Consider the following 16,313-nt stretch of genomic DNA (forward strand, 5'->3'; position numbering starts at 1 on the left):
CCTGAAGTCGACAATGAGCTCTTTTGTTTTCCTGGTGTTCAGAGCCAGATTGTTTTCTGAGCACCAGGTTGTCAACTGGTGTTTACACTGTACCTCGGTACACATGACAACAAACTAAACGTAAACTCAAGAGCATAGACCATAGAACAGTACAGCACAGGAACAGGCCCTTTGGCCCACAATGTCCGTGCCACGGATGGTGCCCTGTTAAACTAATCTTCTCTCCTTGTCTGCTCTGTACCAATTCTATTTAATTATTATTTTGGTTGTTTTGCAGCCACTTTAAACTACAACCATGTGGAGGTGCATTTGTGGGACTGAAGAGTCCCATGCATCATCGGAGGTAAGTATTTTTGTAATTTCCTGTTGTTGCATTGCATTTACAAAATTTGTATTTGTATTATCGCCGGAGTCCCATTGTTCTTCACGGCTGTCCCCTCACGCCCAGTTCCCATTGTCTTCCCCTAGCCCCCCCCCCCTCCCCCCACTCTCATTGAACGATGATTGCGAGTCGATCATGAAGCCCCACTGCCGCTGAGGATCCCGAAGCTGCCGTTGCTGCTGAGGCTTCCATCACCGCCACTGCTTAGGTTCCCTCAGCCCAGGCAGACCTCGCCATCCGGCTTCACCTCGGTCCCCTGGGAGGCCTGTGGGGCGAGTCCAGTATGTTCCAGTCGGCGGCGCGTTTGTTTAAAACATGCATTGGCTTTCATGCACTCCATATTAATGCACTTCTCAAGTCACTGAATATTTCAATACTGTTTTCTCTGAGGAAGGGTTTCGGCCCGAAACGTTGCCTATTTCCTTCGCTCCATAGATGCTGCTGCACCCGCTGAGTTTCTCCAGCCTTTTTGTGTAACCTGTTTTCTCTAAAGTCTGATTCACTATGATCCAGTTATTAATAGTGACCAATTATTCTGCAGGCACTGAGCTGCAGGTCTACCACAGGTAGGTATTTGGAGGCTGGTTTATCTGAGCAGCTGGCTCAGTATGAACAGCTGGTAATGCAGCTCATTGATCAACATCTGGACAAAAAGACCCAGCTGCAAGTGAGAGGTGAACACCTTAAGGTAACATCAATTCCAGTTGAATATTTGTTACCCTTACTGAGTGAGCTATTACAGTGATCTGTGTACTTTGTGTTTGCATTTCTGCAGTTGGATTTCACTTTAAAGCCTGAAAATTCAGTCCAAAATATTGCAAGTTTTCTTTGTAACAATAACAATTAACAATGCCTCTTATTTTCTAAAGCTTATTTTCAAATTAGTTACATGGTTTACGACATTCCAATGTTAATTGAACAATAAAGGTCCCTTATAAGCAACGTTGGCTGGTTCGGCAGGCCCGGCAGAAATGTCCATCATGTTTCCCAGCCAGTTAAAAGAAGCAAGGGTGGGAACAGCTGAGGTTCTGACTAAATGTTTTCAGTCTTCCCTTGCCAAAGGAATGGTGCCAGAAAATTGCTCAAATTGTCGAGGAGTGCTTCCTGTTAGTATATAATAGCAAAGATGAAATTGTACAGGAGAAGACGCAGGTGGGATTTAGTTTAGTTAATTGTCACATATCGAGTAAACTATAAAAGAATACAAGACTCGGAGGGATTGCCGTGAGTGCAGTGATCTTGGAGTCTGCTGCGAGTGCGGACGGCTTTCTGACTTTGGGCGGACAGGGAATGCAGAGAGAGTACAGCGGTCGGTGAAGGAGCATGTGTGTAGCCTGGACATTAAACTGATGGCTGTGGGTCTCCGCCTATGCTGGGTGCCCTAGAGATTCTCACACACCACTGTGGTGGCTGTTTATGTTTAATCTTTGTAGTTTTGTGTCTTGTTGCTTTTTTGGTATGACTGTGGTAAATCAAATTTTATTGTACCTCAGTGCATGTGACAATAAAGGACCATTAAACCATTGAATGTAAATTAATAATTTCATCCCGTGATTTCATTATGATAATTTTAATATCTTAATAACAAGGTGGAATTGAAGAATTGGTGCTCTTGAATTACAAATGTTGCGTGTTTGTGATTTCCATTCTATGTTGCCCAGTTTTTATCACTGTTAGGAGGTATTAATCACGTTAACTTTCTCAGTTACTGGAAGACCTCAAGGTAAAACTCCGTGAAAACGAAGAAGCATTATTGGAAAAGACGCAACTTGTCGATGTGTTGCAGAAAGAGCTTCATAGAAATAATCGGGATCTAGCGGTAAGGACATCATTGTTTGCTGCTGTGTGAATGTCTATTTCAGGGAAAGATCTCTGCAACCAGCTAAGGGATTCTGTTGCAACTGGCAGTGAAATAAAAATAGCAGGGAGCCTCTTGGAAATAAATCTGTATTTTCTTTTGTATAAATGTTCCCATTCGTTTTTTTCTAAATCAGCCCATCAACCCTTTTGTGATCTGTTATAGTGCAGAATCACATTTTATGTGGAGCCTTGCAACATTGTCATTCTGGTTATGACAGGTTGGTGGCATTGCTGATCTGTGCCACCAATCTTTTGAGCCCTGATCAAGATCAGAAGAGATCTGCTATTTAAGATGCCAACAACACATGAACTCTTGATTATAATGCAACAGTGTTACTACCGATTTTATCTATCTTCAATCTATCCTATTCCATATATATTACTAAAACTCTCATCTTGACCACTTCCTCTCTGCTTTGGAATTAAATTTGATCAAAAACGATCCTGCTTAATGCTACGATTGTGTTGGGGAATGGGACAAGGCCTCCTGTGCGACTGGGGAACAACATTTTAGTTGTTCTTTTTCCCATCCACTAGTGGGAGAGTCGAGCAGTAGAGTTCATAGCCTCAGATTTAAAGGAAGTTCCTTTGGGAAGCATATTAAGAGGAATTTCTTTAGACAGAAATAAGGGGTTGCCCATTTAATGCATTTGCATTTTTGGTTCTCTGACAACGGCATGCGTGTTTGCAACTATGTTTGTCAAAGTGCAGACAATGCAGGCTCGTAGAATATTTTCAAGATAGTGGGGATTGATTCATGATAAACTGGGTGAATGTATACATTAGGTCAGTGATGATCTTAATGAAAGGCAGAACAGACCTGATGGACTGAATCGGTATTCCTGCAGAATGTGTAAACAAACAACTGCAGGTGCTGGTTTATACCAAAGATAGAAGTGCTGGAGTAACTCAGTAGAATAAGGATCCTGGCCTGAAACATCATCCATCGTTTTTTTCTAAAGATGTTGCCTGACCTGTTGAATTATCCTTGGACTTTGTGTCTAACTTAGGTACTGCTCCCTTGAGGAGGTACATATCTGTCAGCTATAGTAGTCCTGTGAATATCCCTCATCCACACCATCTTGTACATGGATTTTAATGCTTGCATTTCAAACGTTTTTGATCAGTGAACCATTAGAAATGTATTTCCGCTTGATATTACCGTTGATAAAACAAGCAGACAAGTTCTTTGTCCTTTTTGACATTTCACTGTATGCAATTTTGTAATGATAGTCAGCAGTTTCAAGTAAATGTGTGACTAAAGACCAGCGGGTGGCGCCGCAAGTGGCAGCCTCCACATACAGCCTCTCGTCATTTTCTTCTTTTGGCTGTTTTCATTCTGTTTTATTTCTATGTGTAAGCGTATCTTTAGTTTTGTATTATGTGGGGGGTGGAGGAAACAAAACTTTTTTTATCTCTTCCCTCGACGGAGGTGCAACTTTTTCGGTTTTGCATCTCCGCCAGCATTGTGGCCTAACATCGTGGAGCTGGCGGTAGCTTTGTTAGGGATCAACGTCGCGGGTGGATGATTGCAAGCTTCACTTGGTCCGCCCTGTTTCGACTAATGCAATCAACCCGGCGTGCACAATCAAATAAGATCAAATAGAACAAGTTGTCCTACAACTTTAGGCTGTGCACGCCATACGCATGAAGAAGAAGAAGGATCAATGTTGGGAGCTCCAAGTGCGGGATCTTTGACCGCCCCGATTGCGGGAGCCTTGATCGCTCCGTTGTGGGGGCTTTGATTGTCGACTGCGTGATCGTCGATCCCCCCGGCGGCAGGTGTTTCTATTGCCCCAACCGCGGGAGAAAAGGAGGAAGATGGTAAAAGTTATTCACTTCCCATCGCAGTGGGGAAATATGTGGTCGCCGGGAAAACACGATGGACGAGCTGACTGCCCTGGTGGGGACTCGGAGGGATTGCCCTGAGTGCAGTGATCGTGGAGTCTGGTGCGAGTGTGGACAGCTTCCAGACTTTGGGCTGGCAGGGACTGCAGAGAGAGTTCAGCAGTCGGTGAAGGAGCATGTGTGTGGCCCGGATATTGAACTGATGGCTGTGGGTCTCCGCTTATCCCGTGTGCCCTAGGGATTGTCACACGCCGCTGTGATGGCTATTTATGTTTAATCTTTATGTCGTTTTGTATCTTGTTGCTTTTTTGGTATTACTGTGTGGTAAATCAAATTTCACTGTACTTCAGTACACGTGACAATAAAGGACCATTAAACCATTGAATGCAAATTAATGATTTCATGCCGTGATTTCATTAATGATAATTTTAATTTTAATGTCTTAATACCAAGGCGGAGTTGAAGACCTAACTATTGGTGCACTTGAATAACAAATGTTGTGTGTGTGTGATTTCCATACTATGTTGCCCAGTTTTTTATCACTATTAGGAGATATTAATCACTTGTTAACTTCCTTAGTTGCTGGAAGACTTTAATGAAAAACTCGGGGAAATCGAAGAGGAACTGCGAAAAACAACACAACAATTGGAAATACTGCAGACAAATCTGGAATGGAACAATTGTGCGATAGTGGTAAGGAAATCATTGTTTGCTGCTGTGTGAATCTCTATTTCCAGGAGGTCGAAGGTTCTCGTAGGTTATAGCCGTTGCAGACCGGTGAATTTCATTGGGAAAAAAAACGTAAACAGTAATTTTCAGAAGCAAAGAAAACTGACCGGTAATGTTATTGTCCGCCGAGCTTCACAACCGTGGATCTCTGGCTTCTTAAAAGTTTGCTCCACTCCTTTTTCCCCATTCTCCTCCCCCCCTTTTAAAGGATTTACTGTCCATGGGCTTTAACCTTCGTAATTAGAGCGCAAATCTTCCTGTTCATCGCGGCATGTGTATCACCTTGGCTTTGCACCATGTGAATTTCACTCAGACAGTTCCTCCCCTGCTTGCCCTGTCTTCCGCCTGCATAATGGGCTGGAAAGGAAGTGGTGTGTGTGTGTGTGTGTGTGTTCACTCTGACAGTCACCGTTCCAGTTGCCGGTTTATCAGGTGACTGCCGGCAACTTGACAGACGCCTGACAATTCGCCTAAGTGGAACAGGCTCCCTCCCGAAAGTCCTTTTCGTTTAATTTGGCTACTTTTTAATTTTTTTAGGAGTTAGTGGAACATATAAGAATACTTGAAGAAACGAATCAGGACCTGGACAACAAGTATTACGCTGCAGATTACGACAGCTATATCGAGATCTGTGGTTTGAAGGCGACCCATGAAATTGAATTAGCACATCTCAAAGGTAAACACAGCACTCAGCTCTGTAAAATCAGGGAGAAACATGCACAAGAAACATCACAGAAAGATCAGTGCTGTTTACAACTTCACAAAGATCTCCAACATTTAAGACCTCACACCAAGTTCTGTGCACCCCTTGCAGAACAGGCAACTGGTTCTTTAAATTATTTCACCGACCGGAAGATTAACGAACTGGAAGGTTTTTACTCAAAGTTGACCTGTTAATATTTTTGGCCATAAATGGTCCTACCGCAGATTTGTACATCTGTCGTCTCGTGGTAGGGAGTAGGTTTGCCCTAAAATATTCTAGCATTAGAGGAATGGAGTGGATTTTATGACAAAACATCACTTCATTTTTGTTTTGCCGTGTAATTCTCTGGTCCCTGCAACCTCGTGAGATTTTGTGTATGCAAATTGGTTGCTGTAATTCCCATATTTTATCACTGATCACACTTAAAAATATACTTCATTGGTTGGTAAATGGGTTGATACATTGATTGATCAGGAAAAGTAGCGTGTAATCTAAGTTTTTTTCATTCAGGTATTCTTGTCAGATTCCTTGATCAGAAGATAGTGATGTTTAAAGGATTCAATAAAATAATTCTTTGAGAAGCATTTGTAAGAACACACAGTAGTCATTTGGACAGATTCGTACAGATGCTTTTCAAAACATTCTCTTCTTGAATCCTTTAAACATCGCTATCACTGAATTTTCATTTTCAGAGGATGCCGATAGTTAAAACATGACATGGTGAAGGGCGGCCTGGTGGCGCAGCGGTAGAGTTGCTGCCTTTCAGCGCCAGAGACCTGGGTTTGACTCCGACTTAGTTTTGGGATTCAGTAAATTTATACCTTAATTTCCAAAATGTTGAGGAGACACATTTTCTGTGGAGCTTTATTCAAGCTTCTAATCATTTCTCACTAGTGATAGTTAAGGAATTTATCGTTGGATAAATATGTAAATGGAATTACCATTGTGCCTGAGCAATCTTCAAGCTTAATGAATTGTAGCATTTCAAGGATATTTGATGATTTCAAATACTGGTATTTAGTAGAACATATGATTTTCACTGATTTCCATTAACTGCTGTGGAAACTATTGCAAATTGTGGAGGTTTTGCTTTTTTTGCAACAAATATCAGATTGTTTTTTCCTTTCTCTTTCTAAAAGAACAAGTGATGTTTCTGATGGAAGAGGCAGAAAGGTCAGAGGACAGATTTTTGTCAAAGGAAGCTACATACCTGTTGATAATTGAACAGATGCAAGAGGAGCTGGACAATGTACAGGTACGCCAAATATAAGTCCCTTGCACCTGGTGACGATTAACTGAATATTGATCTGTTTGCCATTTACCTGGAATGAAATGACTTCATCTTATCAAAAAAGGAAAATTGATGGTATGATATACCGTGAGTTGTTGAAGCATTGTAGGAATTAAAGCATATAATTAGTTAGTTACCTAATGGTAGCTGATTACAAAATTCAATTACTAGATGTAAACATCTATCCATTTCTTAAGAAAAGGTTAACATTTTTAAATAGCCTAAGTGACCAATTAACACAAGAATTCACAATGTAACATGATTTTTAAATCTCATTGTCATGAATTTATAAGCCAAATGGAAGGAATTTTATGTTTAATTCCCGTAAGTTAATAGCCATTTTAATCATCTTGCGAATAGGTTTTTGTGGAACGCGATCGATTGGAAGGTTGCGATTGCAGTGAATTTGAACCCCATATTGACTGTAAAGATTGAGCACTATTTTCATTTTGCAGGAAAAGGAAGAACTGAAAATCCTTCCAGAAGAAACACAGCAGGAGCGCAGAGAACAAGATCCGTCCTCCTGCAAGAATGAATTGGCTGAGCTAAGGTTTGGTTCGACTTGAACTGGGATATCAGTTGCATTTCTATTGTGCCATACGATCAAATGGGATTATCTCTTGATGCTTTGGCTGGCAAACAACGTTTGAAGTGTCGATGATGGTAGCAAAGACGGCAGTCAATTTTCCTAGGGTGGTGTCGTGGAGCCACAAATTATTCAACTCCTTGACGATGGAGAATCCGTCTGGTTAAAGGAGGACATTCAGTTTTGAATGGCTGAACGGCTTTCATATGGTTTGTTTTAGATTAGTTTAGTTTAGGGAGAATCTAAATCCAAGCTGACTATCAACACGCATTTGGGATTGTTTCAGTTCAATACGCTTCCATTCGGCATATCATCAGCCCCAGGGATTTTTCAAGGGTTTATGTCACAAATTCTAGACGGAATTGAAGATGTGGTGCGTTACTTGGATGACATCCTCATCTCAGCCCCTGGCAGGCAGACACATGATGAAAGGTTGGAAGTGGTACTCAATGCCTTGAGACACACAGTGTAAGAGTGAAGGCACAAAGTGTGAGTTCTATTAGAACTCGGTAGAGTACTTGGGTCATAAGATGTACAAGGATAGTCTACACCCCACCAAGGGTAAAGTTGATGCAATCCAGAACACGCCCACTCCCAGAAACATATCTGAGATATGATCCTTTTTAGGATAAGTGCATTATTGTGGGAGGTTCGTACCATGCCTGTCCACCTGTTTACATCCCTTGAGCGAGATCTTGAGAAAAGATGTACCATGGAAGTGGACACGTGAATGTGAACAAGCTTTCAAATCATGTAAAGCTCAGTTGGTAGAGAGTACAATACTTGTTCATTATGATGTCAATAATCCAATGAAGTTAGCATGTGATGCTTCACCATACGGTGTTGGTGCTGTCTCTCATGTGCTAGTAAATGGAGAGGAGAGGCCTATAGCCTTTGCTTCTAGTACACTCAGTTCCAAATAGAGCGAGAGGATCTTGCATTCATTTTTGGCATTAGGAAGGTTTCACAAATACTTGTATGGTAGAAGGTTTGTAATCGTGACACATCACCAGCTGTTGACAGTGATCCTAAATCCAAAAGCACACATCCCAACTGTGGCAGCAGCCAAAATGCAAAGATGGGCGTTGATATTGACTGCATACCAGTATCAGCAATGCTGATCTAGATTACCTTTGGAATCGGAGTTTACCCCAAACAGAGAGAATGTGTTTTATTTCTCTCATGTAGGTGAGTTAACTATCACTTCAGGGGACATTGGGAAGGCTACTCACACTGACAGACTTTTGTCAAGAGTGCAGGAGTATATTACAAATGGATGGCCAAACAAATTGCCGGATTCAGAGGCAGAACTGAACCCATTTTTTGTACGTAGGAATGAACTCTCAGTAGACCAAGGGTGTGTCACGTGGGAGCGAGGGTTGTAATCCCTGAAAGATACGGAGTAAAATTGTTAGCAGATCCTCCTGATCAGCATTTGGGAATGTGTCTCAAAGAGTCTAGCTAGAAGCTGTCTATGATGGCCTGGTGCAGAGTTAGATGGACAATAATTGTTCATTGTGATTGATAGTCACTCCAAGTGGATAGAGGTGTTTCCAATGAACAAAACGACATCCAGCAAAACAATTTACATTTTGCGAGGATTGTTTGCATCCTATGGATTTCCAGAGGAAATGATGTCTGATAACGGACCTTAATTCTGTTCACAAGAGTTTGAGTATTTCATGAAAGGGAATGGTGTAAAACACACTAGAGTCGCTCCATACCATTCCGCATCAAATGGAGCAGCAGAACGCACACTGCAAATTTTGAAGTGTGCATTAGTCAAACAAGTGCTGGATCCAAATCCAAAGAAAAGCCATTTGTCTCTGTTTCACAAACTGGCTAACTTGAGATGATGAATTAAGGAGAGGTTCTGCAGAGGAAGCATTGCTTGTAGTTGAATTGTCACTGAGTTGAATGTAGGTTCTTGTTTGCTAACATGGTAATAAAATGGCACATCCATTTCACCCATCACTTATAGCAACCTTGGAAAAATAAGATGTCACTAGTCTTTGGATACACTAATGACATCTTATTCTTCCAAGGTTGTTAAAAGACACACGTTAGTTACTTTAGACTTTAGAGATACAGCATGGCAACAGGCCCTTCGTCCTACTGAGTCTGCGCCGACCAGCAATCATCCCGTACACTAGCGCAATCCTACACACGAGGGACAAATTACAATTTTAACCAATCCAAATAGCCTACAAACCCTCACATCTTTGGGATGTGGGAGGAAACTAGAATACCCGGAGGAAACCTACGCAGTAACAGGGAAAAGTTGCAAACTCCACACAAACAGCACCTACAGTCAGGAGTGATCCTGGGTCTCTGGCGCTGTAAGGCAGCAATTCTGCCCCCACTGTTACTTGATAGAACCATGTGCACACAATGTGCGTGGAATTACAGAATTCTGCTTGTAGGAGCACTGAATGATTTATCCATTTAATTCTCGCCTCTTTCCTTTTTGAGATGCGCCCTTGAATTGTTTTATAAAAAAAATATATTATTATTGAGTATTTTGTTTACCACTTTTTTAGGGAATATAACCTAGGTCAGTTTGCTGAGTGAAGAATAATTTCTCCCCCACTTCCCCTGGCATTTTTGCTAGTTTCTATACCTTTGCTTCCTCCAATTCAAGAAATGGTCTTTCCAGTTTGGCTCCGTCAAACCGCTTGTAGAGAAATCCACAGACTGTCGAAAGCAGCTGCTTCAAAGTCCTTGGAGAAGATTCCTTGAAAGCCCTGTGTTCTTCCCAGCCCTTGGTATCGATGACATTTCTTTGAGAAGGTGGGGTTACTGTGTTACTGTTTATACTGCTGTTTTCTTTCCAGACATGTCAGACCAGCGCCCAGGAAGCAAAAAATTGGCAATGAAACACACAAGGAACATGAGGAGGCTTTTGAGAATGACTCAATTGAAAAGGTGGTGGTGGCACGGAAGAAGGTGTGTATTGCCAATCAATTCATCGTTTTCTAGTTGTAGTCTAATTTTCTGATGTTTTAACGCTACATCGTGCCCCAAACCCCCCACTCCAGTGAAAAGGGCAACTCTGGAAAACCTGCTTCCATGTACATACTAACTAATAAATAGGATACATAGTACATCGGTTTGGAGTGGGTGATTCAGGCATCAACACAGAAAACCTGGCCTGGTTTCATTGTCCAGCCTCGAGGTCTGCACGTGGTGCCCCTCCCCTCACCCAGCAACAACTCCTCTCCTGCGAGACATGAGGTGTTTGAGTTACTCTCATGTCGCACTCACGCGAATGGGTTTTCAAATGCATATCTCTAATCTCCCTGTTTCGGTATGAAACAGTGCAGTGAATACAGGCCAAGGTGTAAGCCAAATCTCGAAATGAATGCGATAAATTTAGTTATCTCATCTTAACCAAAAGAAATTCTTAAATGTAGAGACACCTTTCTAGGAATACAGAAAGCAGGAAAAAACAGCTGACGTCCTGTCCAATAGTTCACCAAGGAATCCACATTGCTTGTTTGCTCATAGAATAGTGCATTCATTTGGTCCGTGGTCCGCTGCCACCCATTCGTACATTATAATGCGGATCTTTATAACATGATAAGTAAAAATAAATCTTCACATCTGTACCTTGGCATTTTACTAATTAGTTTAATTCTGAAAGAACTAATTCGTTGAGGTTCATAAGTGATGGGATAAGAATTAGGTCGTGTGGCCAATCAAGTCAACTCCTTGATTGAATCACGGCTGATCTATCTCTCCTTTGTAACCCCATTCTCCTACCTTTTCCGCATAAACTCTGACACCTGTATTAGGTTGATGTTAATTAGCTATTGACATCAGTTTCTGTTTTGCAGGCAAAGAAGCGAGTGAGGAGTTTCAAACGTTTATTCGCCTCTCGAAAAGTAAGACATCACGATGCATGGTGATGTTGAACCGGCCGATCCCTGTACGGAGCCAGTTCAGGGCGACCCACTCGTTCCAGGGCACGTCCGAGCCAGGTGTGGCTGTGGTGTTTGGTGCAACAGTGAATTGAGGAGGTCAGGAAGTCTGTTCCCAGCTGGTTCTCCAAGCTCCTAGTATGTTGAAACCGGAGCCACAGAGGGTGGCTGCGTGACGGTAGAAGGAGCGATCAGATGACAGGCGTCGAGGTCCCAGTTGCTGTGAGTCCTGGGCGAGGTGGTGCAAAGGATGTTTGGTGTCCGAAGGGGCCTTGCACACCAGCTTGTGGGTGAAGTACTCTCTGCGAAGCTTGGCGGGTGCGATAGCTGCGAGCACCGGCAGAAGATCCGGAGTAGGACGTAGGCAGCCGGTGATGATCCGCATGTTGTCGTTGAGGATGGCGTCCAGCTTGCTAGTATGAGCGCTGCGGCATCATGCTGGGGCGGTGTACACGAGTGCAAGAGACCGGTTCAGAGAATAGATATCCAGGCGCCCCATGATGATCCAGCCAAGCAATGCAGGAGGTACACAAAATGCTGGAGAAACTCAGTGGGTGCAGCAGCATCTATGGAGCGAAGGAAATAGGCAACGTTTTCGAGCCGAAACCCTTCTTCAGACTGATAGCGGATGGGGGGGGGAAGGAGAGAAGGAATGAAAAGGGGAGGAGGAGGAGCTCGAGGGCTGGGGGATGGGAGGAGACAGCTCGAGGGTTAAGGAAGAGGAGGAGACAGCAAGGGCTAGCAAAACTGGGAGAATTCAATGTTCATGCCCCCAGGATGCAGACTCCCCAGGCGGAATATGAGGTGCTGTTCCTCCAATTTCCGGTGTTGCTCACTCTGGCAATGGAGGAGACCCAGGACAGAGAGGTCGGATTGGGAATGGGAGGGGGAGTTGAAGTGCTGAGCCACCGGGAGGTCAGGTAGGTTATTGCGGACTGAGCGGAGGTGTTCGGCGAAACGATCGCCCAACCTCCGCTTGGTCTCACCGATGTAAATCAGCTGACATCTAGAGCAGCGGATGCAGTAGATGAGGTTGGAGGAGATACAGGTGAACCTCTGTCACACCTGGAATGACTGCTTGGGACCTTGAATGGAGTCGAGTGGGGAGGTGAAGGGACAGGTGTTGCATTTCTTGCGGTTGCAACGGAAAGTGCCCGGGGAGGGGCTGGTACGGGAGAGAAGGGAAGAATTGATAAGGGAGTTGCGGAGGGAGCGGTCTTTGCGGAAGGCAGACATTGGGGGAGATGGGAAGATGTGGCGAGTGGTGGGGACACGTTGGAGGTGGCGGGAGTGGCGGAGGATTATGTGTTGTATTTTCCGGCTGGTGGGGTGAAAGGTGAGGACTAGGGTGACTCTGCCCTTGTTGTGGGTGCGACGATGGGGAGAGAGAGAGCAGTGTTGTGGGGTATGGATGAGACCCTGGTGCGAGCCTCATCTATGGTGGCGGAGGGAAATCCCCGTTCCCTGAAGAACGAGGACATTTCCGATGCCCTGGTGTGGAACGTGGGAGCAGATGCGGCATATGCGGAGGAATTGGGAGTAGGGGATGGAATCTTTACAGGGGGCAGGGTGGGAAGAAGTGTAGTCCAGATAGCCATACGAGTCAGTTGGTTTATAGTGTATGTCGGTCAGGAGTCTGTCCACTGCGATGGAGATGGTGAGGTCAAGGAATGGTAGGGAAGTGTCGGAAATGGTCCAGGTGTATTGTAGTGCCAGATAGAAGTTGGTGGTGAAGTGGATGAAGTCAGTGAGTTGTGTGTGGGTGCAGGAGGTGGCCCCAAAGCAGTCGTCAATGTAACGGAGGTAGAGGTCGGGGATGGGATCAAATACAACACATAATCCTCCGCCACTTCCGCCACCTCCAACGTGACCCCACCACTCGCCACATCTTCCCATCCCCCCCCCCCTTGTCTGCCTTCCACAAAGACCGCTCCCTCCACAACTACCTTGTCAATTCTTCCCTTCTCTCCCGTACCACCCCCTCCCCGGGCACTTTCCGTTGCAATCACAGGAAATGCAACACTTGTCCCTTCACCTCCCCCCTCGACTCCATTCAAGGTCCCAAGCAGTCGTTCCAGGTGCGACAGAGGTTCACCTGTATCTCCTCCAACGTCATCTACTGCATCCACTGCTCTAGATGTCAGCTGATTTACATCGGTGAGACCAAGCGGAGGTTGGGCGATCGTTTCGCCGAACACCTCCGCTCAGTCCGCAATATCCTACCTGAACTCCCGGAGGCTCAGCACTTCAACTCCCCCTCCAATTCCCAATCCGACCTCTCTGTCCTGGGTGTCCTCCATTACCAGAGTGATCAACACCGGAAATTGGAGGAACAGCACCTCATATTCCGCCTGGGGAGCTTGCACCCTGGGGGCATGAACATTGAATTCTCCCAGTTTTGCTAGCCTTTGCAGTCTCCTCCCCTTCCTTAACCCTCAAGCTGTCTCCTCCCATCCCCCAGCCCTCGAGCTCCTCCTCCTCCTCCTCCCCTTTTCCTTCCTTCTCTCTCCCCCCCCCCCACCAGTCTGAAGAAAGGTTTCGGCCCGAAACGTTGCATATTTCCTTCGCTCCATAGATGCTGCTGCACCCGCTGAGTTTCTCCTGCATTGTGTGATGACAAGAGAGAATTCTGCAGAGGAAAAGGCTGCTGAACTTTCCAAAGATTAGTGGTTTCCTGTTTGACAGAACGAGTTTGATTCTTGTCTGTCTGTTTGAAGTGGCCGTTGGCCAGGAGCTGGTGGGCGACAGAGTTGGCCGTGACAGGGCAATGCTTTGGGCGATTGAAGGTCTTCCAAGCCACCCTACTGGAGTGTGTGAAGTTGATTCCTTGGACTGTCTCTTCCCACCACTCTGCGCTTCTTGTCAAGGTGGATTGTTAGGTCCGTAGCCTTGGAGACAGCCTCTTCGCCTGGTTCAGCGTCCAGGAATGCGTCGTAGCAGATCTTCAGATGGGAGCCATCACTTTTGTGAGTCTCTTGGAGCAGGATTGCAATGACTTTGTGGGTCTGTAGCAGATGTTCAATGATGGTGGTCTAGGCCTTGGTGAGGTTTTCTGCATTCAGCTGCAGCAGGGTGATGCCATCCGGTTCATTGTTTATTTCTGCTGCTGTCTGTTTGTTGCCATTTGACCTGACTGAGGTCAGTTGACAGGGCTCACCAAGGGGAGGTCGACAACATGAGCCCTATATGTTATACAAAACAGTTATATATGTTTATGCAGGACGAAATCCGGCTTGTTCAGCAGGTAGTTGGGGGTCGACGATTGGATCGAGCCGGGCCAGGAGAAGCCGTTCGAGAAGCTTGTACAGGACACAGATGAGTGAGATGGGCCGATGGTTTCCTTGGGTCGTACACCACGCTTGTTTGGTTTTGGTAGTGCAATGACGGTGGCTTTCCACCAGCTCTTCGGAATGGACTGACCAATAAGGCATGAGTAGTAGAACTCACGGAGCCAGACCTGGCATTTAGGACCGCAGTGTTTCAGGAAGTCTGGGGGAATGTTATCTGGACCCTGGGCTTTTCCGCATTTCAATTGAGTGATGACAGGAGAGAGTTCTGCAGAGGAAAAGGCTGCTGACTGGAGCCCATCAGCGCCTGGAGCTTCCCAAAAAATTAGTGGTTTCCTGTTTGACAGAACGGGTTTGATTCTTGTCCGCTTCTTTGAAGTTCTTCCAAGCCACCCTACTGGAGTGTGTGTGAAGTCGTTTCCTTGGACTGTCTCTGCCACCGCTCTCTGCGCTTCTTGTCGAGACACATTGTCAGATCCGTGGCCTTGGAGACAGCTTCTTCGCCAAGTTCAGCGTCCCGGAATGCGTCGTGGCATGCGTCACACTCTTCGTCCCATGTGGGGATGTACCGGCAATGATAGCTGCGAGGAATGGAACTCTTCGCTGCCCTGATGAGGAATTTGCAGAAGACTCAGTAGGTTTTGTCCAGATTGGTGGAGGTGGGGGTGGGGAGGCTGGCGATCCAGAAGTCCACCAGACGTGTGAACTGGTCTCACCTGGTCTTGCAGAAATGCCACCTCTTCACAGGTTTGGTTGGGACCGGCTCGATGAGGTTGTCCGGGTTAATCAGAGATGGGGATGTTGTGATTTTGGGAAGTGATCCAGGATGATACGGTGTGAGGATGGTCCATTCAGGTTTGCAAAAGCCAAGTCAATGTTGGTAGTGATGTTCCACCTGCCAGAGTGGAAGCTGTCCAGTTGTTTTGGTCATACAGGAGTTGAATAGCAGTAGCTGAGCCCCAGTCTGCTAGTGGAGCGGCATCTGAGTTAGTTGAACGGTAGCCCAGGTGGTGCTGTGGCAGTTAAATTCTCCGGTGTAGATGCATGGTGAACCAAAGGTGGAGCTTGGAGAATTTGGCTTGGAAACATTGAAGACCGTGACACCTTCGACTTGCCTTGTTGCCCATTCCACGTCGGAGTCAGGAGGAGACACTGCAATCTCTTTCCATTTTGCTGTGTTCCTTACGAAAGTGGCAATCCTGTTGGTGTAGGCCGCTTGGTTATAAAGCTCTAAATGCAAAATTATGTATATTTTTGAGAAATGTTAAGAAATGTTATTTAACTCTGCTCCTTGGGAGTTAGGATGTCAGAGAGAGATTATATTGAGAGATTATATTTCTGCTTCGAAATGCATTTGTACATTTAAAGTGGTGCTGCAGATTTGAGGAAAGCATTGAGTACATTATAAATATAATTTATCTATTACACTATTCTCATGTTTGTTATGTTGCCATTAGGGTACAATTTAGAAATGCACTTTTGTTAATTATTTTGTTTGACAAAGTTTTTTATTAAAAGTTACAATTCGTTTTGACTGTTTTATCACTTGTATTTATATTTGAGTGAAAGTCGCGACCAAAAGATGGCCTGAAATCGTGTTACATGTTTAATTGTGCCATTAATTGTTATATGGTTTATAATGTCCACTGCCATAATGTCTCTAGTATAGTGGCTACCAGGGGTATTTAGTTGCACCTTGACCCGCTA

General features: G+C 44.9%; 1 protein-coding gene across 1 annotated transcript; it reads left to right on the forward strand.

Moving 5' to 3' along the window:
* The first annotated feature begins 282 nt into the window (after nucleotides 1-282).
* LOC129695142 (uncharacterized) lies at nucleotides 283-13,240 on the forward strand. The gene is made up of 9 exons (XM_055631907.1): nucleotides 283-343; nucleotides 924-1,070; nucleotides 2,088-2,201; nucleotides 4,670-4,783; nucleotides 5,357-5,495; nucleotides 6,662-6,777; nucleotides 7,269-7,363; nucleotides 10,234-10,345; nucleotides 11,236-13,240. Exons 1-9 carry the CDS (start codon nucleotides 296-298, stop codon nucleotides 11,305-11,307), a joined length of 957 nt encoding a protein of 318 aa, XP_055487882.1. The 5' UTR covers nucleotides 283-295; the 3' UTR covers nucleotides 11,308-13,240.
* Nucleotides 13,241-16,313: the final 3,073 nt, after the last annotated feature.

The sequence above is a fragment of the Leucoraja erinacea genome, unplaced genomic scaffold (assembly GCF_028641065.1).
Source record: "Leucoraja erinacea ecotype New England unplaced genomic scaffold, Leri_hhj_1 Leri_959S, whole genome shotgun sequence".
NCBI classification, from domain to species: Eukaryota; Metazoa; Chordata; class Chondrichthyes; order Rajiformes; family Rajidae; genus Leucoraja; species Leucoraja erinaceus.

What these genes read in the sequence shown, in the direction of transcription:
- LOC129695142 (XM_055631907.1), top strand. Translation starts at nt 296, where the DNA reads ATGTGGAGGTGCATTTGTGGGACTGAAGAGTCCCATGCATCATCGGAG. An exon ending in AATGAATTGGCTGAGCTAAG is followed by an intron (nt 7,364 to 10,233) that starts GTTTGGTTCGAC and finishes TTTTCTTTCCAG; the next exon opens with ACATGTCAGACCAGCGCCCA. An exon ending in TGGTGGTGGCACGGAAGAAG is followed by an intron (nt 10,346 to 11,235) that starts GTGTGTATTGCC and finishes TCTGTTTTGCAG; the next exon opens with GCAAAGAAGCGAGTGAGGAG.